This window comes from Haliotis rubra, unplaced genomic scaffold (assembly GCF_003918875.1).
Source record: "Haliotis rubra isolate DU_JTF1 unplaced genomic scaffold, ASM391887v1 Scf524, whole genome shotgun sequence".
Taxonomy (NCBI): Eukaryota; Metazoa; Mollusca; class Gastropoda; order Lepetellida; family Haliotidae; genus Haliotis; species Haliotis rubra.
Genome location: NW_025767218.1, coordinates 563,783 through 591,751, shown reverse-complemented (window position 1 = coordinate 591,751; position 27,969 = coordinate 563,783). Strand labels below are relative to the sequence as shown.

At 41.8% G+C, this 27,969-nt stretch overlaps 3 protein-coding genes across 8 annotated transcripts in view; 1 reads left to right on the top strand and 2 right to left on the bottom strand.

Annotated features, from left to right (window-relative positions):
• The window catches only part of LOC124252789 (monocarboxylate transporter 12-like), a 65,341-nt gene that overhangs the window by 17,716 nt on the left and 19,656 nt on the right, over window positions 1-27,969 (top strand). Inside the window, exon 1 of one of the 6 annotated variants that reach the window (XM_046686453.1) lies at window positions 26,666-26,992. The exons of 2 other annotated variants lie outside the window; for them this stretch is intronic. The gene's annotated coding sequence lies outside the window, so the exon portion shown is untranslated. Of the gene's footprint in view, window positions 1-26,665; window positions 27,026-27,969 lie in introns of those variants that run through there. 3 more of the 6 variants (XM_046686452.1, XM_046686446.1, XM_046686450.1) reach the window with 3 other exon arrangements.
• LOC124252790 lies at window positions 269-2,611 on the bottom strand. The gene is made up of 2 exons (XM_046686454.1): window positions 2,212-2,611; window positions 269-1,319 (listed from the first exon to the last, which is right to left on the bottom strand). Exons 1-2 carry the CDS (start codon window positions 2,552-2,554, stop codon window positions 910-912), a joined length of 753 nt encoding a protein of 250 aa, XP_046542410.1. The 5' UTR covers window positions 2,555-2,611; the 3' UTR covers window positions 269-909.
• LOC124252791 (complement C1q-like protein 3) lies at window positions 14,042-16,111 on the bottom strand. Its single transcript, XM_046686455.1, has 2 exons — window positions 15,433-16,111; window positions 14,042-14,490 (listed from the first exon to the last, which is right to left on the bottom strand). Exons 1-2 carry the CDS (start codon window positions 15,773-15,775, stop codon window positions 14,081-14,083), a joined length of 753 nt encoding a protein of 250 aa, XP_046542411.1. The 5' UTR covers window positions 15,776-16,111; the 3' UTR covers window positions 14,042-14,080.

Genomic DNA, 27,969 nt, shown 5'->3' with positions numbered 1-27,969 from the left:
AATATGTTCCTGCATCCTATCTCCATTTCACTTTCCATGTCAAAAACATTAGCAGTTGCAAATCAAATTGTTTAATATTGGCTGATGATGCAATGAAAGATATTGTGATCATGAATCAGCACAGTTGAGTTCTAAATGACCAATCAACATTGCACCTTGTCCGACCACCTGCTGTATTTGTCTAGTTCAGTGCCAACATCCTTTGCTTGGTTCCAATTCTAACACGGAATCCTGAAGGCGACTGACCGACAACAGGACTCCACCAAAGTATGATGCGTCACTATCCTTTAATCATTGTTCCACGGTTATCTCTACCCAATATTTTTACCAATATCTTATGATGTTATGTTATTGAAAACTGGAAATATTAGAGACTAACTGACCACGTTCCTCAATCTGTAACCTGCCAAGGGTCACATTGATAACGAGCATCGGACATAAACGGCTGTTTGTATTCCACATTTGTCAAATCACGCTCGTGCCAAATATACATTCGTGGTATACTCGCAACTGGTCAGCTATTGTCCATATTTATCATCGTTGCTTCGGTCAAACTAAATGATATAATCCTAACTTCACAATAACACAATAACAATCGGTGGCTGTCTAGTCAATTCGCTCAGGTAAGAAACTTTACTTTCCTCTACTTTGTTAAAATCTTTATGCTATTTTGTCTTAATTTGAATCTATCGTACCTTAACTCTGTTACGATCCTTGGCACTACCTTCAGTTTTAAGTGGAACGTGGCATACTTTAATATATTTTTCATATACTCTATTACTGTTTGGGATTGTTTAGTTAATACTGATGAACACTATACTAATCATGAAGGCGACTGACTGACTTTAGATCAGGTAATCATCACACATATATTCTTTGAAGACGTGTTGCTTTATTGTGGACTCGTGGTCATTGAACTGACAACAGGACTCCACCAAAGTATGATGAGTCACTATCCTTTAGCTCGTGTTCCACGGTTATCTCCACCCATACCTCCTCGCCCATTTCCAAGTGTAGGACAGTCTGGGCATTAGCAACAGCGTCGTCGATAGTAGAATCTGTTAACACCCAACCATTGGCCAGGATATCTCCTCTCCCAGTCTTCATGATCCAGACATCCATGTAGGTGTTTGGCTCAATATTTTCTATCTGTGTCCAGAACATGTATGTTCCCGAGACGGGTGCTGTGAACGTCCCTGAGGTGGAGTTATAGCCATCCCCAGAGTTGTAGAGGATTTTGAGGTATTTCAGAGGTATGTAGGTTGTCTGTTCACCGTCAAGCCGGCTTACGTGAAACGCCACATCTCTGGTTTTCGATGCTGAATAATAGAGTTGAATAAATGTGCTATACTAACAAAGATAATGGATGAGAAATGCCACCCTCATTACTAACCCAAACCCCACCCCAACCCCCACCTTTATGCGCGTTGATTGTCTGAGCTGTAAATGTTATACATTTCAGTGTCCTTATGTGAAAACACTCATATATGCCACACAGTATGATATAGTAACATACATTGATTATAAAATTAAACAAGACTTACCTATAAGTTGAAGTTTGATAATAATTCCACCGACCCATGGAGTACTGAGGGATCACATGATTGGATTCCGATATAGGAAGGTGGAATTGATTGTGGTCAGTTTGTGGATTGTATGCTAATTTTCTCATGCTCACAAAGGCAATTTGATTCTCGTGTGGCTTAAATCATTGAAGGATGAAACTTACTTTTAATATACCTCTTTTCAAAAGTTTAGATTCACTTAAAACACTCACTATATGTTATGTATATGTGTGTGTGTATATATATATATGGTTACATCGAAAATTGCTTTCTCTACGAACACTTGGGAGAACCAACTGCAAACTTTATGCAGATGAATTGCACGAGGATCATACATCAATTGCAAATTGCTGAAAATCTGCAATCATCGTGCATGTGAACAGCTGCGTTGTGGTGTTTAGTTTTGCTAAGAATTGGCCAAATTTCACTGATTTTCATCATTTACTGAAGTCATGACAATAATCTTTTCCAACGTTACGAATATGTTTTACAATACATCAGTTCATGTGTAAACAGTACCTTTAAACAGTATGGAATATTTCGCAATAAAGTTTAGAACAGTTGTCTGAAGTAAGTGGCTATATTTACACTAGTGAGTCTAAACTTTTGATGGGAAGTATATGATTAATGTATACAAATAACTCACCAAGGGTTTCGGACAAATTGAATACCTGTTCCTTGACCGATTGCAGATCTGCAAGCTGCTCCATTTGTACTGATGCATTTTGTTTCATGCTGTCCAGTTCTGACCTCACCTGGATCAGTTCATCCGATGATTGCTGTAGTTTAGTTCTCATGGCCTGGATTTCAGCTTTCAGGGAAGAAATTTCAGCAGCTGACTGTTGTTGCATTGACTGGATGGTCTGTGTCAGGCTTGTGATGTCATTTTGTAGGCTAGGCGCTTTTGTACTGCCACTCGGGTTTGGCATAATAATTCCAGAGAGACTCCAAGGTTGCAAAAGGCATACAAATAAGACTGCCCAAAACATGATGTAAGACCTGGATATAATATCTATGTGTCGTGCTACACTCTTATGTTCTCTGTATATATGTACACACGTAGTTGTTTCCTCTACAGGTGCGCCGACTATAATGCTATCGACTGTAAGGTTAAAGTGCAGACAATGTGGCACTCCTGGCGATGATAAAGTTGTACTTGAATTTTACTGAAGCTATTTTAAACATACATGCATGAGGTTTAGAATGAGGTCATATGATAACACAATGTATGTCTTCTGGAAGGACATAAATGACAAGCCTTAAGAGACAGGTAATAAGTCCTTCCAGTGAGACTTCACTGCATACTTCTAATTCCAAGGAGTTGGATACATCCTTGGGTGTAGGTGCGAGGGTTGAACGTGGATCTAATGACTGGATGTGGTTGTGTGAATAGGAAGTGAGTCAGTGAATTATTACATTTTCATTATTTTCACATTCTTGCATTCATGTAGGATGATTTGGTCACGCGCACTGAAGCGAACTACTTCCACCACTACGTACGTACCTCCTGGGAATAAACGTTACAGTGGATGGAATTCCCTACCCGCCTAATTGTATCACTGTACACAGAACATTTGAGTGAAATTCATGCATATTCCAAGGCTCCCTTCAGGACCGATGGCCGAGAAGGAATGAAACAGCACGCTTGCCTAGCTTGCCCAGGCCCAACAAATTTAATGTGTTTAAAACGTCAACTGATTTATATCAGGTTATAATGTGTAATTCCTTTGCCAGGAACGGTTATGAAAGGTCATTTTTGTTTACTTTGATCTATCTAACTGGGTTTTGTAATTACTTTTGCATTAAATTATAGCAGATAAGGCATAGTCTTTCTTTAAAAAGTGATTAGAATGACTTAGGAGTTAAGGTTTATACTCACATGGGCAGTATTTCAGCCATGTGTTGTCAACCTCACTAATAAGAAACATAATCAAACTACATAAAAACCTGTCAACGAGGTGCAATTAAATAAAACTATCACAGACGTATATTTATCACTATACTTAACACCACATGATCGATGTGGATGTGAATGCTGGAATTGAGTGTTTCATTTGGATGCGAGGAATTTGTTTGGATGTGAGGAATGGATTTGAGTGTGGAGCGACATTTGACTGTGATGTTTTGGTTTGGATATGAAAGCTGCATTTGGATGTAGAATGAGGGATAGACTTGGATGTTAAGGCTTGATTTGGGGCGAGATTTAGGTGTGATGGCAGGATTTGGAAGTGATGGCTGGATTTGGATGTGGGGCGAGATTTAGGTGTGATGGCAGGATTTGGAAGTAATGGCTGGATTTGGATGTGGGGCGAGATTTGGGTGTGATGGCAGGATTTGGAAGTAATGGCTGGATTGGGATGTGGGGCGAGATTTAGGTGTGATGGCAGGATTTGGAAGTAATGGCTGGATTGGGATGTGGGGCGAGATTTGGGTGTGATGGCAGGATTTGGAAGTAATGGCTGGATTGGGATGTGGGGCGAGATTTGGGTGTGATGGCAGGATTTGGAAGTAATGGCTGGATTGGGATGTGGGGCGAGATTTGGGTGTGATGGCTGGATTGGAAGGGTAATGTGGGGCAATGGCTGGATTTGGATGTGGGGATTGCGAGATTTAGGTGTGATGGCAGGATTTGGAAGCAATGGCTGGATTGGGATGTGGGGCGAGATTTGGGTGTGATGGCAGGATTTGGAAGTAATGGCTGGATTGGGATGTGGGGCGAGATTTGGGTGTGATGGCTGGATTTGGAAGTAATGGCTGGATTTGGATGTGGGGCGAGATTTGGGTGTGATGGCAGGATTTGGAAGTAATGGCTGGATTGGGATGTGGGGCGAGATTTAGGTGTGATGGCAGGATTTGGAAGTAATGGCTGGATTTGGATGTGGGGCGAGATTTAGGTGTGGCATGGCAGGATTTGGAAGTAATGGCTGGATTGGGATGTGGGGCGAGATTTAGGTGTGATGGCAGGATTTGGAAGTAATGGCTGGATTGGGATGTGGGGCGAGATTTGGGTGTGATGGCAGGATTTGGAAGTAATGGCTGGATTGGGATGTGGGGCGAGATTTGGGTGTGATGGCAGGATTTGGAAGTAATGGCTGGATTGGGATGTGGGGCGAGATTTAGGTGTGATGGCAGGATTTGGAAGTAATGGCTGGATTGGGATGTGGGGCGAGATTTAGTGTGATGGCAGGATTTGGAAGTAATGGCTGGATTGGGATGTGGGGCGAGATTTAGGTGTGATGGCAGGATTTGGAAGTAATGGCTGGATTGGGATGTGGGGCGAGATTTGGTGTGATGGCTGGGATTTGGAAAGTAATGGCTGGATTGGGATGTGGGGCGAGATTTAGGTGTGATGATGGCATTTGGGAGTAATGGCTGGATTGGGATGTGGGGGCAGATTTAGGTGTGATGGCAGGATTTGGAAGTAATGGCTGGATTGGGATGTGGGGCAGAGATTTAGGTGTGATGGCAGGATTTGGAAGTAATGGCTGGATTGGGATGTGGGGCGAGATTTAGGTGTGATGGCAGGATTTGGAAGTAATGGCTGGATTGGATGTGGGGGCGAGATTTAGGTGTGATGGCAGGATTTGGAAGTAATGGCTGGATTGGGATGGGCGAGATTTAGGTGTGATGGCAGGATTTAGGATGTAGAAATGGCTGGATTGGGATGTGGGGCAGGGATTGGGATTTGGTGGATTGGGATGTGGGGCGAGATTTAGGTGTGATGGCAGGATTTGGATGTCATGGCTGGATTGGGATGTGGGGCGAGATTTGGGTGTGATGGCAGGATTTGGAAGTAATGGCTGGATTGGGATGTGGGCGAGATTTAGGTGTGATGGCAGGATTTGGAAGTAATGGCTGGATTGGGATGTGGGAGGCAGAGATTTAGGTGTGATGGCAGGATTTGGAAGTAATGGCTGGATTGGGATGTGGGGCAGATTTAGGTGTGATGGCAGGATTTGGAAATGGGCTGGATTGGGATGTGGGGCAGAGATTTAGGTGTGATGGCAGGATTTGGAAGTAATGGCTGGATTGGGATGTGGGGCAGAGATTTGGGTGTGATGGCAGGATTTGGAAGTAATGGCTGGATTGGGATGTGGGGCGAGATTTAGGTGTGATGGCAGGCTGGATTTGGAAGTAATGGCTGGATTGGGATGTGGGGCAGATTTGGGTGTGATGGCAGGATTTGGAAGTAATGGCTGGATTGGGATGTGGGCATGGATTTGGATGATGGCTGGATTGGGATGTGGGGCGAGATTTAGGTGTGATGGCAGGATTTGGAAGTAATGGCTGGATTGGGATGTGGGGCGAGATTTAGGTGTGATGGATTTAATTGGGGATTGGGATGGGGCAGAGATTTAGGTGTGATGGCAGGATTTGGAAGTAATGGCTGGATTGGGATGTGGGGCGAGATTTGGGTGTGATGGCTGGATTGGGATGTGGGCAGAGATTTGGGTGTGTGGCTGGATTTGGGCTGGATTGGGATGTGGGGCGAGATTTAGGTGTGATGGCTGGATTTGGAAGCAATGGCTGGATTGGGATGTGGGGCGAGATTTAGGTGTGTGATGGCTGGATTTGGAAGTAATGGCTGGATTGGGATGTGGGGCGAGATTTAGGTGTGATGGCAGGATTTGGAAGTAATGGCTGGATTGGGATGTGGGGCGAGATTTAGGTGTGATGGCAGGATTTGGAAGTAATGGCTGGATTGGGATGTGGGGCGAGATTTAGGTGTGATGGCTGGATTTGGAAGTAATGGCTGGATTGGGATGTGGGGCGAGATTTAGGTGTGATGGCAGGATTTGGAAGTAATGGCTGGATTGGGATGTGGGGCGAGATTTAGGTGTGATGGCTGGATTTGGAAGTAATGGCTGGATTGGGATGTGGGGCGAGATTTGGGTGTGATGGCTGGATTTGGAAGTAATGGCTGGATTGGGATGTGGGGCGAGATTTGGGTGTGATGGCTGGATTTGGATGTGGGGCCTGATTTGGTTGTCATGGCTGGAATTGGATGTAAGGGCTGCACTTGGATGTGAGAACTGGTTTTGGATGTTCGGAGGATTTGGTTCTGAGAACTTTATTTGTGTGTGAATGCGACTGATCCATGTAGATACATACTTGGGATGTTGGTGATAGGGTTCGGTTTGTATGAGCTACATGAAGATTTGATATGGGTGTAAGACCTCATGTTCGTGTGGCAGCTGGATGTGGGTATTAGGGTCGGGTGTGATTGTGAGACCTGAATATACACAGTTGCAAAGGAAACGCGAATCACGTAAAACTGTGATGCACAGAGAATAGAGAGACTGATGTTTACTTGCAAACAAACACGAGTCCTTGAAGTGAATACAATGACATTTTTTCCCAGACGTGTTACGTAATGTCAATAAGACGTCGTTAGATTACACCATTTGGTTGGTCATTTAAGAGACAACGAAAGCATTCCCCCCAAAATGAATCGATGTCGTGTTGTATTTACACTAACTGGTCTGTTATGAGTTCCACTAGTGTTTCCATCCGACCCGCGTTTGGGGTAGAACATTATCCACCTGGTGGGCGATGTATATGTAATTTTGTTCAGGGTCACGTGGACCAATCCTCGAGGATTATCACTGACGTTGTTCGTTTTAGGATACCGTTAAGCTGTATTTACTCAGATTCACTCACTTGACGATAAGATTCAAGTCTGTATACAGTTATGACTTGTGAACGCCATATTGCTGGGCAACTCGCTAAGCGGGCAGGTTGGGGTTTGATTTGGATGCATAAATCAACCCCAGCAAGACTAGAATGTGAACATCACAGGAGCGTAGCTACCATTATAAAAATAGCCCGGGTTTACACGTGAATGTTGCTTTAAAGGTTGGGGAAGCCCTCAATACTATCTAAACATAAAGCTTTGCAACATATCGGGCCTATACGAAAAAATGGCTTGCTAAGCGCCTGCTTCACAAGGAAAATGAAATCACGTTAGACAGTTTACCGATTTTGCACTTCCGTAATTTGTGTGTAGACTTCAAAACATTGTGATTGTTCTAAATCGGTAACATCTTATTGGCGTGGTGATAAAGATTGGCCCAAACTTCTTCCATGAGTTTGTGAACTGCGCTCCACTGAAATGTCAGCCTTCATTCCAATGAGAGACACGATTTGCAAATAGGTTCTTTGCGCATATATATTGACCATCAGTTCATATTATATGGGCGATATTGTAAAACAGCAATGCTATCTATTTTATAACAATATTTCATGTGTGATACATTGCATATGTCGATAGTCAGTGAGGGGCTGTGATGTGCTGTTAGACTTGTGCTAGATTTATACAGAAAGATCTGGAAAGCGCTGCAAGGAGTTTATTCCAGAATCATCTGCCGAGTGCAGAATTTTCTAGTACATGTATGTTTTTTAGGCTTATAACGGGAGTTAACTCCTACCTCTCACATTACATTTCAAATTACACTGTGTATGATGAGCAGTACACCTCCCGGGTCTAGTTGCAAGTTGGATTACTGTTGCTCATAGATGAATATTACCATACCTTACAGTCCGATGAATTGCATACTAACTCGAAAACGTTATCAGGCTAACTGAACCCCGGACAACTGCCCCCAGGCTATCTGCCCCCCTTCCATTGTGCCCCCTGTACAACTGCCCCCTTGGCTAATCGCCCCCTAGGACAAGTGCCCCCATCAAAACTAAAAGTCACACACACACACACACACACACACACACACACACACACACACACACACACACACACACACACACACACACACACACACACACACACACACACACACACACACACACACACACACCCCCCCACCCCCACCCCCACCTCTTGATAGGATTGTTTTTATTAAACTGCATGATCACACACATGCACCTGACTTGAGAGAAGCAGAAGTGCCTAAAGTGAGAAATACCATTAAGCGTAAGGCAGTTGACACTTTAGAAACACCCCAACAGATTCTCATGCAGGGCGTAACAACCATAGATGAAGCTTCCTCCTTCCAACTACCACCTTTGAGGACACTTCGCCGTTGTATCAGGAGGTACAAACAGTCTGCAAACAGACAGTCCATACGCCATACCTAAACCAGTACCGACCTGATAGTCCCAGAGGAACTTACACAAACATTGCAGGGAGAACTTGTGTGTTTTTGTTATGATGGGGGGCAGACTAACAACTAGTCTGTCCGGGGCCAATTAACCCAGGGAGCAGTTGTCCTAGACTTGTGTGGGCTTTCTTGGATATATTTGCTTCAATGGACGGGGACAGATAACCAGGGCAGTTGTCGGGGACAGCAGGGCAGCAGTTCCGGGGGGCAGTTAGCCTAGGCCCCTCGAAAACTAATAATTAGGGTGAGATCGCTATTCATCGGTCCGCCTTTGCTCCAAACGGGCTGTAATTGCTGTAATCATTGCTCTAGTGTTATATTACCTGTGAAATTGTACTGCAGCTTATTTTGTACTGCAATAGTGATACATGTTTGTCGATTGTGAACTTTGTAAATTTTACAATACAAATTACATCACACAGATTGGTTTCTTGGTTTCACACCTAGGTCTTTCACAGATTGATTCCCGCATACGCTTTTAGTTATCCCCCGCAACGCGTTTTGCGGGGGGTATTAAAATGGACTCCGTCCGTGCGTGCGTCCGTCCGTCCGTCCGTCCGTCCGTCTGTCCGTGCACATTTGTCTTTTCCGGAGCAGAACTCTAAAACTGTTCAATATTTCTTCACCAAACTTGGCACATAGATAGATCTGGTGGTGTACTGGTGCCTTTTGGTAGTTTTGGAATTCTGAATAAAACATTTTTGGCGTTTCCATAGCAAAAAGTTCGACTTAGCCTGAAATTGGTGGTAGTGCACTTTTCCGGAGCAGAACTCTAAAACCGTTAACTATTTCTTCACCAAACTTGGCACATAGATAGATCTGGTGGTGTACTGGTGCCTTTTGGTAGTTTTGGATTTCTGAATAAAATATTTTTGGCATTTCTGTGGCAACAAGTTTGACTTAGCCTGAAATTGGTGGTAGTGCACTTTTCCGGAGCAGAACTCTAAAACCGTTAACTATTTCTTCACCAAACTTGGCACATAGATAGATCAGGTGGTGTACTGGTGCCTTTGGGTAGTTTTGGAATTCTGAATAAAATATTTTTGGCATTTCCATGGCACCATGGCAACAAATTTGACTTAGCCTGAAATTGGTGGTTGTGCTCTTTTCCGGAGGTGAACTCTAAAACCGTTAACTATTTCTTCACTAAACTTGGCACATAGATTGGTCTGGTGGTGTACTGGTGCCTTTTGGTAGTTTTGGAATTCTGAATAAAATATTTTTGGCGTTTCCATGGCAACAAGTTGACTTAGCCTGAAATTGGTGGTAGTGCACTTTTCCGGAGCTAAATTCTAAAACCGTTCACTATTTCTTCACCAAACTTGACACATAGATTAGTCTAGTGGTGTACTGGTTCCTTTTTGGTAGTTTTGGAATTGGTGCTCCTTTCTGGAGCAGAACTTTAAAAACCTTTCAATACTCTCCTTCCACTTTTCTATAATACACACCTAAATATTTGACATAATCATACCTCGTAGACATAATCATGAAGAGTATTTTGCCATTGCGGGGGATATTGATGACTTTGTCTTCTTGTTACAACTTGAGAATCAAAACGTGACAATATTATTATAAACAATATAATATTGTACTGAATATATGTATCAAAGCTAGCTGTAACAATGAGTAACCCAAAGTACTTTATCTTTGGTTGTAAAGGATGAGTTTTGAGCGAGTGAGTGAGTTAATATTTATCGTCACATCGGCAATATTTCAGCCATATCGTGACGAGAACAGATGAAGTTTTGAATATTTGTCAGAGTAAGGACAACTGTTATGAACAGTTGTGAATAGCATGTAATCTTAACAATGTAATAGATATAGTTATTTGCAAAGCATGGATGGTTATCAATTTCATATGATAAGCCACAGCTGCGTATTCTGTCTCACAGTTCCTGAAGCACATTATTTTCCCTTCCACCCAGCCCTCTCTGCAATGGGAAAGCAAATAATTATTTTCCCCCGAATCTCCCATCTCACTGGCTCTTCTTCAGTGTAAATGGAATTATTGTTTTCCATCAAACTTATATATATATGTAGCGACTGAGTGTATGTCTCTATCATCCGCTGTACAGCTGAGACCCGTGAAGATCTAAACTCACTCACTCACTCACTGTACAGCTGCCCCCGCTGGATGAGCGATAACACTTAGAACTGTGATGTTGGCTATTCTAAAACTGAAATCTCATTAAAATACCTTTTGCACATGTGCGTCACGACTGCGCTGTGGATCGATGTACTGCTCTGCATACTGAACGGGACTTTTGGTTTCATTTTACTTTTTAATATTATAACTTATACAACGTTTTAGTATGACACTGTAATGTCAACACACGGGAGCATGGAATAAAGATGTTTTGTACGTTAATGGTTACGGGTCATGGAGTCTGCAGTATCGTATATCCAATTAGTGGTTTGTTGTTTTTTGTTTGTTTTAGACCAAACTCGCCAATATACTAGCTTTATGACGACGGACTAAATAACCGTGTCTGGACCAGTCAATCCAGTGATCATGATGTTTGTTTGTTGTTTAACGCCGCACGCAGCAATAGTGTCGACATATGACGGCGATCTGTAAATATCAAGTCATGACCAGACAATTCAGGGATTGACATCATGAGCACCAAACTACGCAACCAGGACATGCAGACATGTGTCAACAAAGTCCGCGAGACTGACCCAGATCCCATAAATCGAATCTTATAATAAGCATGGGTTGTGAAAGATCAGTTCTAGTCCGGATCTTCACGGGTCACACGGAAGGAAGGAAGATGTTTGGATGGTAACACGGGACTATTGGGTTACACAGTCATTCAGCAATCAATAATCAATATAATAGCAGTAATTAATTTGTTATATGAGGCGCACCTGCTTATTTATAACTTGACTCTTGCTCTCACTCATGGCATCCACACAGATGTTGAATGTGTACTGTATCTTGAAACAGTATGAATACACAACGCCATGTAGAAAGTGGTCAAATGTAACATATGGTTTATTTTAGATTACACTTTCTAAATAAATTACAGCTTCTAGTACTGTTGTTAGGTTGAGTCCCATCCGGGATTTCAACCCACACCCTTAGAGTCAGGCACATAATCGCAGTAAGCAATAAAGTGAAGGATGTCTGTATTTAATTTTGCTGTTTGTTACATATGTCGGGAGACATGTTTTGCAAGTGAGTGAGAGAGTGAGTGAGTGAGTTGAGATTTACTCAGCAATATTCCAGCTATATGGCGGCGGTCTGTAAATAATCGAGTCTGGACCAGACAATCCAGTGATCAACAGCATGACCATCGATCTGCGCAATTGGGAACCGATGACATGTGTCAACCAAGTCAGCGAGCCTGACCACCCGATCCCGTTAGTCGCCTCTTACGACAAGCATAGTCGCCTTTTGTGGCAAGCCTGGGTTGCTGAAGACCTTTTCTACCCCGGATCTTCACGGGTCTTTTGCAAGTGACAAGTTGAACAACTGTACATACCGGTGTCTATGAAGGTTCATTTGCCTACATAGTCTGCCTAAAAGCGAATACATTCATAATATGGAGTGTCATATTCGATAGAGCTAAACTATAGTTATTGGTGGAGGGTTTTGGTTTGAAATTACATTTTTTTCACTGTATTGAATCCAATATTGTCAAAAACTTAACGGTTTACCAAATGGCCGTTCACTTAGCGATCCGTGGATGCTTTACAGTGACGTCACGTTCGTTGAACCACATAAAAGCTCCGTGGATTGTTTGTTCAAAACGCACAAGTACCGAACCCAGTAACATGAAAGCACAAGCTGTTCTCAGTGAACGAAGTAGTCACGTGTGAGATTATGCAGTAAACTATCACAGCAACAAACAGTCTCTCCGTCAGACAGTCGACCGAGAAGCTCCGACATCCACCTTTCTCCGAATCGCTGAACCCGCCACATGAAATCAAGCTTGCGCCAGGATGAGCTAACTCTGGTTAGATGGTACAGTGACCTCATAATGCACCAGCCATAATCACGTTGTGTTGTACGGGGCTGCGTCCTCAATCACCAGGAGACAGCGATATCGTAAGTGCACCTTTTGCAATCCACGTATTTGAGGTAAGACAATCAACACCAAATTGTGTTGTCCTTGGCGACAGTGGGATGTTCCCTATAAACACATTTTTATACACAGGTTTACGTGAATACTATATTTGATATACACGAAAGATGTCAAGTTGAACCTGAACATTTTACGAGTTACTATAGACTGTATGTCATGGCATGTTCAAAATTGTAGCACGATAGATCAAACGAGTGGACGCCATTTTGTAAACAAATAGTGTGTAAAGGCTTGTTTGAAATGATGTGACGCTATCCGTCCCAGATTCTGTCGATAAGACACGAGATACAAAAATACAACCACAGACCCTTTGAGTGTTTGCAACTGACTGAAAGAATACTATGTCAAGTTTGATTTCGATTTGTTTTTCCTTTCTTTGAAACTGTCATAATGGCGCTATGTTTATGACTGAGTAGCCCAAATAGTACATTCCATGTCTTATGTATATGTAACATGTTGTGATTTCGACAGATGACTGATGATTCGACGTAATCAGCAATATTCCAGCTGTATGGCGTTGTTGATAGCTAATTGTGTACCTGTATGGGATCATAAATCACCCTTTAAAATCAACAAAACTGAAATTGAAACAAAGACATACACATTAGAGCACAGCGGGGTCCGTAATCCCAAAATTCTGCAAAAGTAATTAGATCTATTTGTTGTTAGATTTACAATTATTGTGCGTAGATATATGCTCATGATGTTGATCACTGAATTGTCTGGTCCAGTCTTCATTATTTACAGACCGCCGCCATATAGCTGGAATATTGCAGACTAACTGACCACGTTCCTCAGTCTTAAACTTGCCAAGGGTCACATTGATAACGAGCATCGGACATAAACGGCTGTTTGTATTCCACGTTTGTCAAATCACGCTCGTGCCAAATATACATTCGTGGTATACTCGCAACTGGTCATCCATTGTCCATATTTATCATCGTTGCTTCGGTCAAACTAAATGATATAATCCTAACTTCACAATAACACAATAACAATCGGTGGCTGTCTAGTCAATTCACTCAGGTAAGAAACTTTACTTTCCTCTACTTTGTTAAAATCTTTATGCTATTTTGTCTTAATTTGAATCTATCGTACCTTAACTCTGTTACGATCCTTGGCACTACCTTCAGTTTTAAGTGGAACGTGGCATACTTTAATCTATTTTTCATATACTCTATTACTGTTTGGGATTGTTTAGTTAATACTGATGAACACTATACTAATCATGAAGGCGACTGACTGACTTTAGATCAGGTAATCATCACACATATAATCTTTGAAGACGTGTTGCTTTATTGTGGACTCGTGGTCATTGAACTGACAACAGGACTCCACCAAAGTATGATGCGTCACTATCCTTTAGCTCGTGTTCCACGGTTATCTCCACCCATACCTCCTCGCCCATTTCCAAGTGTAGGACAGTCTGGGCATTAGCATCAGCGTCGACGATAGTAGAATCTGTTAACACCCAACCATTGGCCAGGATATCTCCTCTCCCAGTCTTCATGATCCAGACATCCATGTAGGTGTTTGCCTGACTATTTTGTATCTGTGTCCAGAACATGTATGTTCCCGAGACGGGTGCTGTGAACGTCCCTGAGGTGGAGTTATAGCCATCCCCAGAGTTGTAGAGGATTTTGAGGTATTTCAGAGGTATGTAGGTTGTCTGTTCACCGTCAAGCTGGCTTACGTGAAACGCCACATCTCTGGTTTTCGATGCTGTATAATAGAGTTGAAAAAATGTGCTATCCTAACAAAGATAATGAATGAGAAATGCCACCCTCATTACTCCCCACCCCACCCCCACCCCCACCTTTATGCGCGTTGATTGTCTGAGCTGTAAATGTTATACATTTCAGTGTCCTTATGTGAAAACACTCATATATGCCACACAGTATGATATAGTAACATACATTGATTATAAAATTAAACAAAACTTACCTATAAGTTGAAATTTGATAATAATTCCACCGACCCATGGAGTACTGAGGGATCACATGATTGGATTCCGATATAGGAAGGTGGAATTGATTGTGGTCAGTTTGTGGATTGTATGCTAATTTTCTCATGCTCACAAAGGCAATTTGATTCTCGTGTGGCTTAAATATTTGAAGGATGAAACTTACTTTTAATATACCTCTTTTCAAAAGTTTAGATTCACTTAAAACACTCACTATATGTTATGTATATGTGTGTGTGTGTGTGTGTGTGTGTGTGTGTGTGTGTGTGTGTGTGTGTGTGTGTATGGTTTACATCGGAAATTGCTTTCTCTATGAACACTTGGGAGAACCAACTGCAAACTTTATGCAGATGAATTGCACGAGGATCATACATCAATTGCAAATTGCTGAAAATCTGCAAACATCGTGCATGTGAACAGCTGCGTTGTGGTGTTTAGTTTTGCTAAGAATTCGCCAAATTTCACTGATTTTCATCATTTACTGAACTCATGACAATAATCTTTCCAACGTTACGAATATGTTTTACAATACATCATCAGTTCATGTGTAAACAGTACCTTTAAACAGTACCTTTAAACAGTATGGAATATTTCGCAATAAAGTTTAGAACAGTAGTTGTCTGAAGTAAGTGGCTATATTAACACTAGTGAGTCTAAACTTTTGATGGGAAGTATATGATTAATGTATACAAATAACTCACCAAGGGTTTCGGACAAATTGTATACCTGTTCCTCGACCGATTGCAGATCTGCAAGCTGCTCCATTTGTACTGATACATTTTGTTTCATGCTGTCCAGTTCTGACCTCACCTGGATCAGTTCATCCGATGATTGCTGTAGTTCGGTTTTCATGGCCTGGATTTCAGCTTTCAGGGAAGACATTTCAGCAGCTGACTGTTGTTGCATTGACTGGATGGTCTGTGTCAGGCGTGTGATGTCATTTTGTAGGCTAGGCGCTTTTGTACTGCCACTCGGGTTTGGCATAATAATTCCAGAGAGACTCCAAGGTTGCAAAAGGCATACAAATAAGACTGCCCAAAACATGATGTAAGACCTGGATATAATATCTATGTGTCGTGCTACTCTCTTATGCTCTTTGTATATATGTACACACGTAGTTGTTTCCTCTACAGGTGCGCCGACTATAATGCTATCGACTGTAAGGTTAAAGTGCAGACAATGTGGCACTCCTGGCGATGATAATGTTGTACTTGAATTTTACTGAAGCTATTTAAAACATACATGCATGAGGTTTAGAATGAGGTCATAAGATAACACAATGTATGTCTTCTGGAAGGACATAAATGACAAGCCTTAAGAGACAGGTAATGAGTCCTTCCAGTGAGACTTCACTGCATACTTCTAATTCCAAGAAGTTGGATACATGTTTGGGTGTAGGTGCGAGGGTTGAACGTGGATCTAATGACTGGATGTGGTTATGTGAATAGGAAGTGAGTCAGTGAATTATTACATTTTCATTATTTTCACATTCTTGCATTCATGTAGGATGATTTGGTCCCGCGCACTGAAGCGAACTACTTTCACCACTACGTACGTAATTCCTGGGAATTAACGTTACAGTGGATGGAATTCCCTACCTGCCTAATTGTATCACTGTACACTGAACATTTGAGCGAAATTCAAGCATATTCCAAGGCTCCCTTCAGGACCGATGACCGAAAAGGAATGAAACAGCACGCTTGCCTAGCTTGCCCTGGCCCAACAAATTTAATGTGTTTAAATTTAAGGCTTGATTTATATCAGGTTATAATGTGTAATTCCTTTGCCAGGAACGGTTATGAAAGGTCATTTTTGTTTACTTTGATCTATCTAACTGGGTTTTGTAATTACTTTTGCATTAAATTATAGCAGATAAGGCATAGTCTTTCTTTAAAAAAGTGATTAGAATGACTTAGCGAGTTAAGGTATATACTCACATCGGCAGTATTCCAGCCATGTGTTGTCAACCTCACTAATAGGAAACATAATCAAACTACATAAAAACCTGTCAACGAGGTGCAATTAAATAAAATTATCACAGACGTATAGTTATCACTATACTTAACACCACATGATGTGAATGCTGGAATTCGATGTGAGTGTTGGATTTGGATGCGAGGAATTTGTTTGGATGTGAGGAATGGATTTGAGTGTGGGGCGACATTTGAATGTGATGTATTGGTTTGGATATGGAAGCTGCATTTGGATGTAGAATGAGGGATAGACTTGGATGTTAAGGCTTGATTTGGGGCTTGATTTAGGTGTGATGGCAGGATTTGGAAGTAATGGCTGGATTGGGATGTGGGGCGAGATTTGGGTGTGATGGCTGGATTTGGAAGTAATGGCTGGATTGGGATGTGGGGCGAGATTTGGATTGGGATGTGGGGCGAGATTTGGTGTGATGGCTTTGGATTTGGAAGATAATGGCTGGATTGGGATGTGGGGCGAGATTTGGGTGTGATGGCTGGATTTGGAAGTAATGGCTGGATTGGGATGTGGGGCGAGATTTGGGTGTGATGGCTGGATTTGGAAGTAATGGCTGGATTGGGATGTGGGGCGAGATTTGGGTGTGATGGCTGGATTTGGAAGATTAATGGCTGGATTGGGAAGTGGAGACGAAATGTGGGGATTTGGAGAGATTTGGGTGTGATGGCTGGATTTGGAAGTAATGGCTGGATTTGGGTGTGATGGCTGGGGGAAGCAATGGCTGAGATTTGGGTGTGATGGCTGGATTTGGAAGTAATGGCTGGATTGGGATGTGGGGCGAGATTTGGGTGTGATGGCTGGATTGGATGTGGGGCTGTGGGGAATTTAGGTGTGGGGCGAATGGATTTTGGTGATGGCTGGATTGGGATGTGGGGCGAGATTTGGTGTGATGGCTGGATTTGGAAGTAATGGCTGGATTGGGATGTGGGGCGAGATTTGGGTGTGATGGCTGGATTTGGAAGTAATGGCTGGATTGGGATGTGGGGCGAGATTTGGGTGTGATGGCTGGATTTGGAATGTGGGCTGGATTTGGATGTGAGAAGATTTGGGTGTGATAGCCGATTTTGATGTTCTTGGGATTTGGAAATATGGCAGAGGATTTGGTTCAGGATTTGGAAATAATGGCTGGAGATGTACAGAGATTTGGAGTGTGATGATAGCTGGATGTGTTTGAATGTGCTGGATTAGGATGTGGGGCAAGATGAGTGTGATCCTGGATTGTAGAGATTTGGGTGTGATAGCTGGATTTGGACTGGATTAGGATGTGGGGCATGTTGATAGTGATGGGTTCTTGGTTTGGATGTGGGGGCTTTGGAAGATTTAGATATTGGAGTGTGATGTTTGGAGATATGCTGGATTGTGGAGCTGGATTTGGGGATGATGATTTGGATTGTGGGATTTGGATTGATAGCTTGGGATTTGGAAAGTAATAGCTGGATTAGGATGTAGGGGCAAGATTTTAGGTGTGATGGCTGGAGGATGTAATAGCTGGACAATATAGACAGCAGCAATTTGGGTGTAGTAAGCTGGATTTAAGAGTAATAAGCTGGATTAGGATGGGGCGAAGATTTGGGTGTGATAGCTTTAAAAGTAATGATTTGGATGTGGGAGCAGGATTTGGAGTGTGATAGCAGGATTTGGAAAGTAATAGCTGGATTAGGATGTGGGGGCAGATTTGGAGTGTGATGGCAGGATTTAGGAAGTAATAAGCTGGATCCAATGTAGATACATACTTGTATGTGTTGGTGATAGGATGTTCACGTAAAACTGTGATGCACAGTGAATAAAGAGACTGGTGTTTACTTGCAAACAAACGCGAGTCCTTGGAAGTGAATACAATGACATTATTATACCAGACGTGTTACGTAATGTCAATAAGACGTCGTTAGATTACACCATTTGGTTGGTCATTTAAGAGACAACGAAAGCATTCCCCAAAAATGAATCGATGTCGTGTTGTATTTACACTAACAGGTCTGTTATGAGTTCCAATAGTGTTTCCATCAGACCTGCTTTGGGGTAAAACTGTATCCACCTGGTGGGCGGTGTATATGGAATTTTGTTCAGGGTCACGTGGACCAATCCTCGAGGATTATCACTGATGTTCGTTTTAGGATACCGTTAGGCTGTATTTACTCGATTTTATAACAATATTTCATGTGTGATACATTGCATATGTGGATAGTCAGTGAGGGGCTGTTGTGTGCTGTTAGACTTGTGCTAGATTTATACAGAAAGATCTGGAAAGCGCTGCAAGGAGTTTATTCCAGAATCATCTGCCGTGTGCAGAATTTTCTAGTACATGTATCTTTTTTAGGCTTATAAGGGGAGTTAACTCCTACCTCTCACATTACATTTCAAGGGCGCAAATAGGCCTCTTATTGGCCCACGTCGCCCTAAAACTATAAAACCAACCAACCATTACATTTCAAATTACACTGTGTATGATGTACACCCTCCCGGGTCTAGTTGCAAGTTGGATTACTGTTGCTCATAGATAAATATTACCATATTACAGTCCGATGAATTGCAAACTAACTCGAAAACGGTATCAGGCTAACTGCCCCCCCGACAACTGCCCCCAGGCTACCTGCCCCCGTCCATTGTGCCCCCGGACAAGTGCCCCCATCAACTAAAAGTGACACACACGCACTCCCAACCCAACCCCTCCACCCCCACCCCTTCTTGATAGGATTGTTTTTATTAAACTGCATGATCACACACATGCACCTGACTTGAGAGAAGCAAAAGTTGCTAAAGTGAGAAATACCATTAAGCGTAAGGCAGTTGACACTTTAGAAACACCCCAACAGATTCTCATGCAGGGCGTAACAACCATAGATGAAGCTTCCTCCTCCCAACTTCCACCTTTGAGGACACTTCGCCGTTGTATCAGGAGGTACAAACAGTCTGCAAACAGACAGTCCACACGCCATCGAGAACAGATGAAGTTTTGAATATTTGTCAGAGTAAGGACAACTGTGATGAACAGTTGTGAATAGCATGTAATCTTAACAAAGTAATAGATATAGTTATTTCCAACGCATGGTTATCAATTTCATATGATAAGTCACAGCTGTTTATTCTGTCTCACAGTTCCTGAAGCACATTATTTTCCCTTCAATGTCAATACACGGGAGCATGGAATAAAGATGTTTTGTACGTTAATGGTTACGGGTCATGGAGTCTGCAGTATCGTATATCCAATTAGTGGTTTCTTGTTTTTTGTTTGTTTTAGACCACACTCGCCAATATACTAGCTTTATGACGACGGACTAAATAGCCGTGTCTGGACCAGTCAATCCAGTGATCATGATGTTTGTTTGTTGTTTAACGCCACACTCAGCAATAGTGTCGACATATGACGGCGATCTGTAAATATCAAGTCATGACCAGACAATCCAGGGATTGACATCATGAGCACCAAACTACGCAACCGGGACATGCAGACATGTGTCAACTAAGTCCGCGAGACTGACCCAGATCCCATAAATCGAATCTTATAATAAGCATGGGTTGTGAAAGATCAGTTCTAGTCCGGATCTTCACGGGTCACACGGAAGGAAGGAAGATGTTTGGATGGTAACCCGGGACTATTGGGTTACACAGTCATTCAGCAATCAATAATCAATATAATAGCAGTAATTAATTTGTTATATGAGGCGCACCTGCTTATTTATAACTTGACTCTTGCTCTCACTCATGGCATCCACACAGATGTTGAATGTGTACTGTTCTGATGTATCTTGAAACAGTATGAATACACATCGCCATGTAGAAAGTGGTCAAATGTAACATATGGTTTATTTTAGATTACACTTTCTAAATAAAGTACAGCTTCTAGTCCCATCCGGGATTTCAACCCACACCCTTAGAGTCAGGCACATAATCGCAGTAAGCAAGAAAGTGAAGGATGTCTGTATTTAATTTTGCTGTTTGTTACATATGTCGGGAGACATGTTTTGCAAGTGAGTGAGAGAGTGAGTGAGTGAGTTGAGTTTTACGCCGCACTCAGCAATATTCCAGCTATATGGCGGCGGTCTGTAAATAATCGAGTCTGGACCAGACAATCCAGTGATCAACAGCATGACCATCGATCTGCGCAATTGGGAACCGATAACATGTGTCAATGAAGTCAGCAGCCTGACCACCCGATCCCGTTAGTCGCCTCTTACAAGCATAGTCGCCTTTTGTGGCAAGCCTGGGTTGCTGAAGACCTTTTCTACCCCGGATCTTCACGAGTCTTTTGCAAGTGACAAGTTGACCAACTGTACATACCGGTATGTCTATGAAGGTTCATTTGCCTACATAGTCTGCCTAAAAGCGAATACATTCATAATATGGAGTGTCATATATTCGATAGAGCTAAACGCTAGTTATTGGTGGAGGGTTTGGGTTTGAAATTACATTTTTAGGGCTCCTTGCCATTAGGCAGGAGACCTATTGTAATCGTTCGTGTTTTTATTATTATTATTATTATTATTATTTATTCTTCCGCCGTATTTTGTAACTGAGCTACAGAGAGCACCGCTGGACAGAATGCCTTGACAAAAATCACCCAAATGCCCACCGAGGGGTACATATCGCGCTTTAAAATCTGTAGGCTGTAGGACCAATAGCAAAGGGCAGATAATTCAAAATTAATTCAAAAATTTCAATTTCAAATGCAAATTTCTCCAAAACTAATGCTCCAATGTGTGCCAAAGTTCTGGAGCAGATGCGCAATCAAAATGCCTACAATTTCGCCTGGACGGCTCAAGTCGCTAAAATGCACCGTTTGGCCGCTATTTTGGATTGAAGTTTTTGGTGATGTTTTTCAGCAAAATGCTGACTACTTTCCTCCCAAAATGTGCTGCACTGAAACTTCAAGAGCTACGGCTTTCAAACTTTGCATACTTTGTGTCTATGCACCTTACTACACAGTAGCATCGTCAAATGTGGCTATGTGTATTTGATGGCCGCCATGTTGACGCTACTTCTGGGCAAAAGTTGTCTTCAAAACTTTCACGGGCTTCTTTGCCATTTTGTGCCAAACTAAACTTAGCACATACAACACTTTAAACGCTTGTTCTGAAGTGGCCTTTGGTTGTGGAACATTTTCTGTTCTTGGTCCTATGTCAAAAGTCACGCAGATGCGGCGGCCATATTGGATTGAAGATGTTTATCGGAAATGTGCAGATTTTGTAGGGTAGGCATTTTCGCAATCCATAACTCTGAATGTATGAACTGCAGAACGCTGTAAATGAGCCGATGTACAATGTATACCTCAAATATTATTGCCCATAAGCTATGTTTGCGATATCGTGATTAGTTACGGATATCTAGATGTTTGTTTCTGTTGTTTATTTTGTACTAAAATGTATTTTCAAAATGGCAGCGTCATTACTATTTCAACTATGCAGCTAGAATCTGGCAGTACGAAGTAACTTGGTATGTTGAACATTTTTGTTCTTGGGTTCATGTCAAAATGTGTATTGCTTGGCGGCCATATTGATTACGTCAGATTCTGATGATACTACCTTATAAACAGCATAACTGGTCAGGTTCTGCACAGAAGGCATTTAAACTTGGCAGTATGCATCAACATAGGATGCTTAACATTTCGTGTTCTTACATGTATTTCAAAAGTGTGATCGTTTGGCAGCCATATGGCATTGAAAATTGCACAAATGCATTATGTGTCCAAAACGGCATAAAACAGCATATAACTCCACCACTATTGCTCCAATCGCTTCCATATTTGGTATGTGACTTGGTCATGAGATGCCGATCATTTTTGTCTGGTTGTCCCAGATCGATATCTCTAGCCGTTTGGCCGCCATCTTGGATTAAAGTTTTTTCATTTTCAGGTTGCCATAACAACAACAGTTGAAATTTAAATGACTTGACTTTTACAGCATCGTTAGGCACAGTCAGTGGAATGCTGTGTGCAAAATCTCAACTCTGTACATTTCATAGTTCCGGAGATACTAACTATACAGTATTTTGGCGGACAGACATGCGGACAGACGGCGGACATATTTGTCACTAAATCTGACCAGCGCATATGATACATCGGGTCTGGGCAAAGCAGAAACACTAATTCCTTTTACCCTAGAGGCAATAACAACGGCGTCTTAGCTCGCCAAAAACGTGTTTTGTCCTGTGACGGACCGGTCAAATGACCTTGACCCCGTGACCTTGGTGACCTTGACCATTAGAAAGCATTTTGACATACTATCAAGTTCCGGGTTAAAACCCGAAAACTCAAAAATAAGCGACTTTATTAGGGCTCCTTGCCATTAGGCAGGAGACCTATTGTAATCGTTCGTGTTTTTATTATTATTATTATTATTATTATTTATTCTTCCGCCGTATTTTGTAACTGAGCTACAGAGAGCACCGCTGGACAGAATGCCTTGACAAAAATCACCCAAATGCCCACCGAGGGGTACATATCGCGCTTTAAAATCTGTAGGCTGTAGGACCAATAGCAAAGGGCAGATAATTCAAAATTAATTCAAAAATTTCAATTTCAAATGCAAATTTCTCCAAAACTAATGCTCCAATGTGTGCCAAAGTTCTGGAGCAGATGCGCAATCAAAATGCCTACAATTTCGCCTGGACGGCTCAAGTCGCTAAAATGCACCGTTTGGCCGCTATTTTGGATTGAAGTTTTTGGTGATGTTTTTCAGCAAAATGCTGACTACTTTCCTCCCAAAATGTGCTGCACTGAAACTTCAAGAGCTACGGCTTTCAAACTTTGCATACTTTGTGTCTATGCACCTTACTACACAGTAGCATCGTCAAATGTGGCTATGTGTATTTGATGGCCGCCATGTTGGACGCTACTTCTGGGCAAAAGTTGTCTTCAAAAACTTTCACGGGCTTCTTTGCCATTTTGTGCCAAACTAAACTTAGCACATACAACACTTTAAACGCTTGTTCTGAAGTGGCCTTTGGTTGTTGAACATTTTCTGTTCTTGGTCCTATGTCAAAAGTCACTGCAAGCGCTACGGCGTTCAACATTATCCGTGTGAATACAACGTATGGGAGCTAAAAGGAAAAAATACTATTTGAGACGAACCCCAAACGAAAGAAAAAGAGTGCCAAACAAACTGACCCACACCTCCAGGCACACCACGCCAAACATTACGCAAAGAGGCTTCCAACAACGTACCAGTGATCATAAATAATACTTACAGTAAATACCCCAAAGTTTGGACAGATTTAACAAAATAGGGACTTCTTTTTATCACCGACGGCCCAGGGATACATTGCCGAATGTGTCATAAGTTTCATCGACATTTACGGCACGGCAGATTACCCGTGCAAAGCATGCGACAGTCTGAAGGAAGGCGCAAGGACGATATCTCCTATAAAGAGACTACCACTGCAAAGCGTGGTCCACGTGCAGATATGGGAGACGATGTAAATTTCAATTGACAATGACGAGCGCTAGCGCTACACAAAATTAAAATACACTGCAGTAGAGGTGCTATTCCTTCATTGTAATTGAATCTTTTGTAAGGGGTATGTCTTTAGGCAGCTTTTAAAGATTGTCAATGATTGAGCGTTCCGGGTCAGGGTAAAAGTTGTAGCTGTGGTCTAAGGGGGAAAACTCTGGTCTAGCTGAAGTAAGCGCTAGTAAAATCGTTCAACGAAGACCAGGCGCCGACTTTGCAATGCCCGAAGAGTAATACGCTTTTGCTAACAATTCGGTGCTGTTTGCATGGATTTTAAAACTTCATAGGTGACCTTTATCGAGCTGTTAGGTGTATTTCCAGTATATATACCTGCTCTCGATTCACTATTCATTTGCAACAGCCCGAGTGTAACAGTGTAATGGATACTAATACAAACTACTGAAGTACCTTCATTGCTGTGAAATTACAAGTTCACTTGCATCAGCGTGAGAGTGAGTGAGTGAGTTTAGTTTTACGCCGGAGTCAGCAATATTCAAGCTATATGGCAGTACTTTACATCACCGAAGGCCCAGGGATACATTGCCGAATGTTTCAAAGAGTTTCTCACACATTTACGACACACGGCACATTACCCGTGCAAAACATGCGACAGTCTGAAGAAAAGCGCGAGGACGATTATAGCCGCTCCTTGAAACGCGCTGTTTGTTATCGATTCCACACAAACGCAGACAAGTTGTGCACGTTTATTCACCGTGTCAGCATGGATAGCACTTGAAAAGTAATAGGTAAGTATGCAGTCATAACATCTACATCTATATCTACATATCAACATGTGCATGGGATACCTTGGCGACTGTTTGTCGGCTTAATTTCCCCCTCATGATATGTCCAATAAAGAGACTACCACTGCAAAGCGTGGTTCACGTGCAGGTATGGGAGGCGAGAGAAGTGTGTATGGTTGCGAAAGCTATGTAAGTGTGCAAATGCCGCGCTCCTATCGATCTGCCCTTTCCAAGTTTAGATCCGGTTCTGCACCTCTAAAGTTGGAAACAGGCAGATATTCAAATATGCATGTAAATGAAAGAGTGTGTTTTCAATGTAGTGATAAGATTTAAGTCGAACGTCATGTACTGTTGGCATGTGCGCTGTACGATGATCTACGTGAAAGTTTATATTGCCATATGTGTTTCAGCTATCCCAACTTCTTAGATATATGTGATAATGAAGAAATGATTTTACTATTTAAAGAACATGTTTATTTTACAGCCAAAACCTGCGTTCTTCAAAGAAGAAAACTTATTTTATGCGGCTAAATCCATAGTGTACCTTTTATCATATATGCCACTTCTGTACTTTTACATGAGGTGAGACTTAAGGAAAATATTTGTCTGTCTTCTCAGGACGTGGACAGACGGGTTTCCTTTGATGTCGTCTGTTTTTAAGTAAGGGATTAACTGGTCGGGAAGTGTTAAAATCCTAACTGTTACCGGAATTGTGAAGGTTTCGTGAGTCTGTTCACTCTGGTAGTTCACTCTGGTAAGCGTGGTTAGCATGTGACTATGATAGGTGAGTGAGTTCACTCAGAAATCGCTTGTAGTGTTGACTGATTTCATAAAATGTGTTCACTCCGATAAGTGTACACGCTAGGTGAGTAATAATCACTGTCAGGAAATTGTTGCTACAGTTAGATTACAAATTACTTCAAATTACTTGCTTTTACACGACTTAGGATGTCCACGTCCCGAGAATACCCCTACTGGAGTACGTTAGTTGCTGTAAAACCACATGTTCACTTGTGTCAGCGTGAGAGGAACAGTGTTATGGATATTGATAAACGCTACCGAAATACAGAGCACGAGTGCTTCGTGTCGACATGTCTTTTTTGGTTGCTGTTGATATTTAGATGGAAATGGTGTCTACCAACAGTGCAGAAAAAATCCGCACTAAACTCGCCAGGTACCTCTATCAGTAGGCAATGCACCATAATAAAGAGCACGAAAATGTCATTCTTTCCGTAAAATGGCACATGAGTTGTGTTTACTGACCGTTAAATGTGAATCACGACTTGTCAGCTACATGTGACGTACATTTAAATTCACATAATGTCAGTCACAGTGAACCTTTCAAATTATTTCGTTCAGGCCACAAAATTTTCTGTTTCTCTGACTGTTTGAACAAAGGGTTCTTCTGTTTTGATATTCATTGTACCTAAGTGATATTATTTAATCTACGAAAATAGGATTTTTTGATGAGTATATCGAAATTTAATGACCTCCCAGTACTTCCAGTCGAAGAGCATTCGACTAGCAGTGATATGATTCATATTAACTAATACCATTACTACTTTCATGAGATATGTGAGAGATGCACAAGGCTCCAAAGAAGTAAATCCAAGGAGCCCTACATCGCTGCTCGCAGCTATATTTTTTCACTGTATTGAATCCAGTATTGTCAAAAACTTAACGGTTTACCAAATGGCCGTTCACTTAGCGATCCGTGGATGCTTTACGGTGACGTAACGTTCGTTGAACCACATATAAGCTCCGTGCATTGTTTGTTCAAAACGCGCTAGTAACCCAGTAACCCAGTACCATGGAAGTACAAGCTGTTCTCAGTGAACGAAGTAGTCACGTGTGAGATTATGCAGTAAACTATCACAGCAACAAACAGTCTCTCCGTCAGACAGTCGACCAAGAAGCTCCGACATCCACCTTTCTCCGAATCGCTGAACCCGCCACATGCAAACAAGCTGGTGCCTGGATGAGCTAACTCTGGTTAGTTGGTACAGTGACCTCATAATACACCAGCTATAATCACGTTGTGTTGTACGGGGCTGCCTCCTCAATCACCAGAAGGAAACAGCGATATCGTAAGTGCACCTTTTGCAATCCACGTATTTGAGGTAAGACAATCAACACCAAATTGTGTTGTCCTTGGCGACAGTGGGATGTTCCCTATTAATTATACACAGGTTAACGTGAATATTATATTTGATATACACGAAAAATATCAAGCTGAACCTGAACATTAAGAGTTACTATAGACTGTATGTCATGGCATGTTCAAAATTGTAGCACGATAGATCTAACGAGTGGACGCCATTTTGTAAACAAATAGTGTGTAAAGGCTTGTTTGACATCATTTAACGCTATCCGTCCCAGATTCTGTCGATAAGACACGAGATACAACAATACAACCACAGACTCTTGAGTGTTTGCAGCTGACTGAAGAAGTTTGATTTCGATTTGTTTTTCCTTTCTTTGAAACTGTCACAATGGCGCAATGTTTATGACTGAGTAGCCCAAATAGTACATTCCATGTCTTATGTATATGTAACATGTTGTGATTTCGACAGATGATTGGTGATTCGACGTAATCAGCAATAGTCCAGCTGTATGGCGTTGTTGATAGCTAATTGTGTACCTGTATGGGATCATTAATCACCCTTTAAAATCAACAAAACTGAAATTGAAACAAACACATACACATTAGAGCACAGCAGGGTCTGTACAACCCCAATATGTAAAATCAAGACAATATGTAAAAACTAACGCAATATGTTAAATATTAACGCAATATGTAAAAGATGTCTTTAACGCAAAAAGTACAACACCTAACGCAAAATGTAAAAACGTTTTTTTAACTTAATATGTAAAAAATTAACGCAATATGTAAAATCCAGCTTTAGGTCACAAATTTGGCAAACATTAACTTTATTTACAAAAACTAAGATATCGCAATGTTTCTTACAAAATAAACTTCATATTACCTTTTTATGCAAAATTTTACCTCGTTCAGTATACATGTAAGCAGAGTCGATAAACATATAATTTCCTTGTATATAGA

Coding starts and splice junctions, on each gene's coding strand:
- LOC124252790 (XM_046686454.1), bottom strand. CDS start 2,554: ATGTTTTGGGCAGTCTTATTTGTATGCCTTTTGCAACCTTGGAGTCTC. Junction 1,320..2,211: donor CAATTTGTCCGAAACCCTTG/GTGAGTTATTTG, acceptor TCTATTATTCAG/CATCGAAAACCAGAGATGTG.
- LOC124252791 (XM_046686455.1), bottom strand. CDS start 15,775: ATGTTTTGGGCAGTCTTATTTGTATGCCTTTTGCAACCTTGGAGTCTC. Junction 14,491..15,432: donor CAATTTGTCCGAAACCCTTG/GTGAGTTATTTG, acceptor TCTATTATACAG/CATCGAAAACCAGAGATGTG.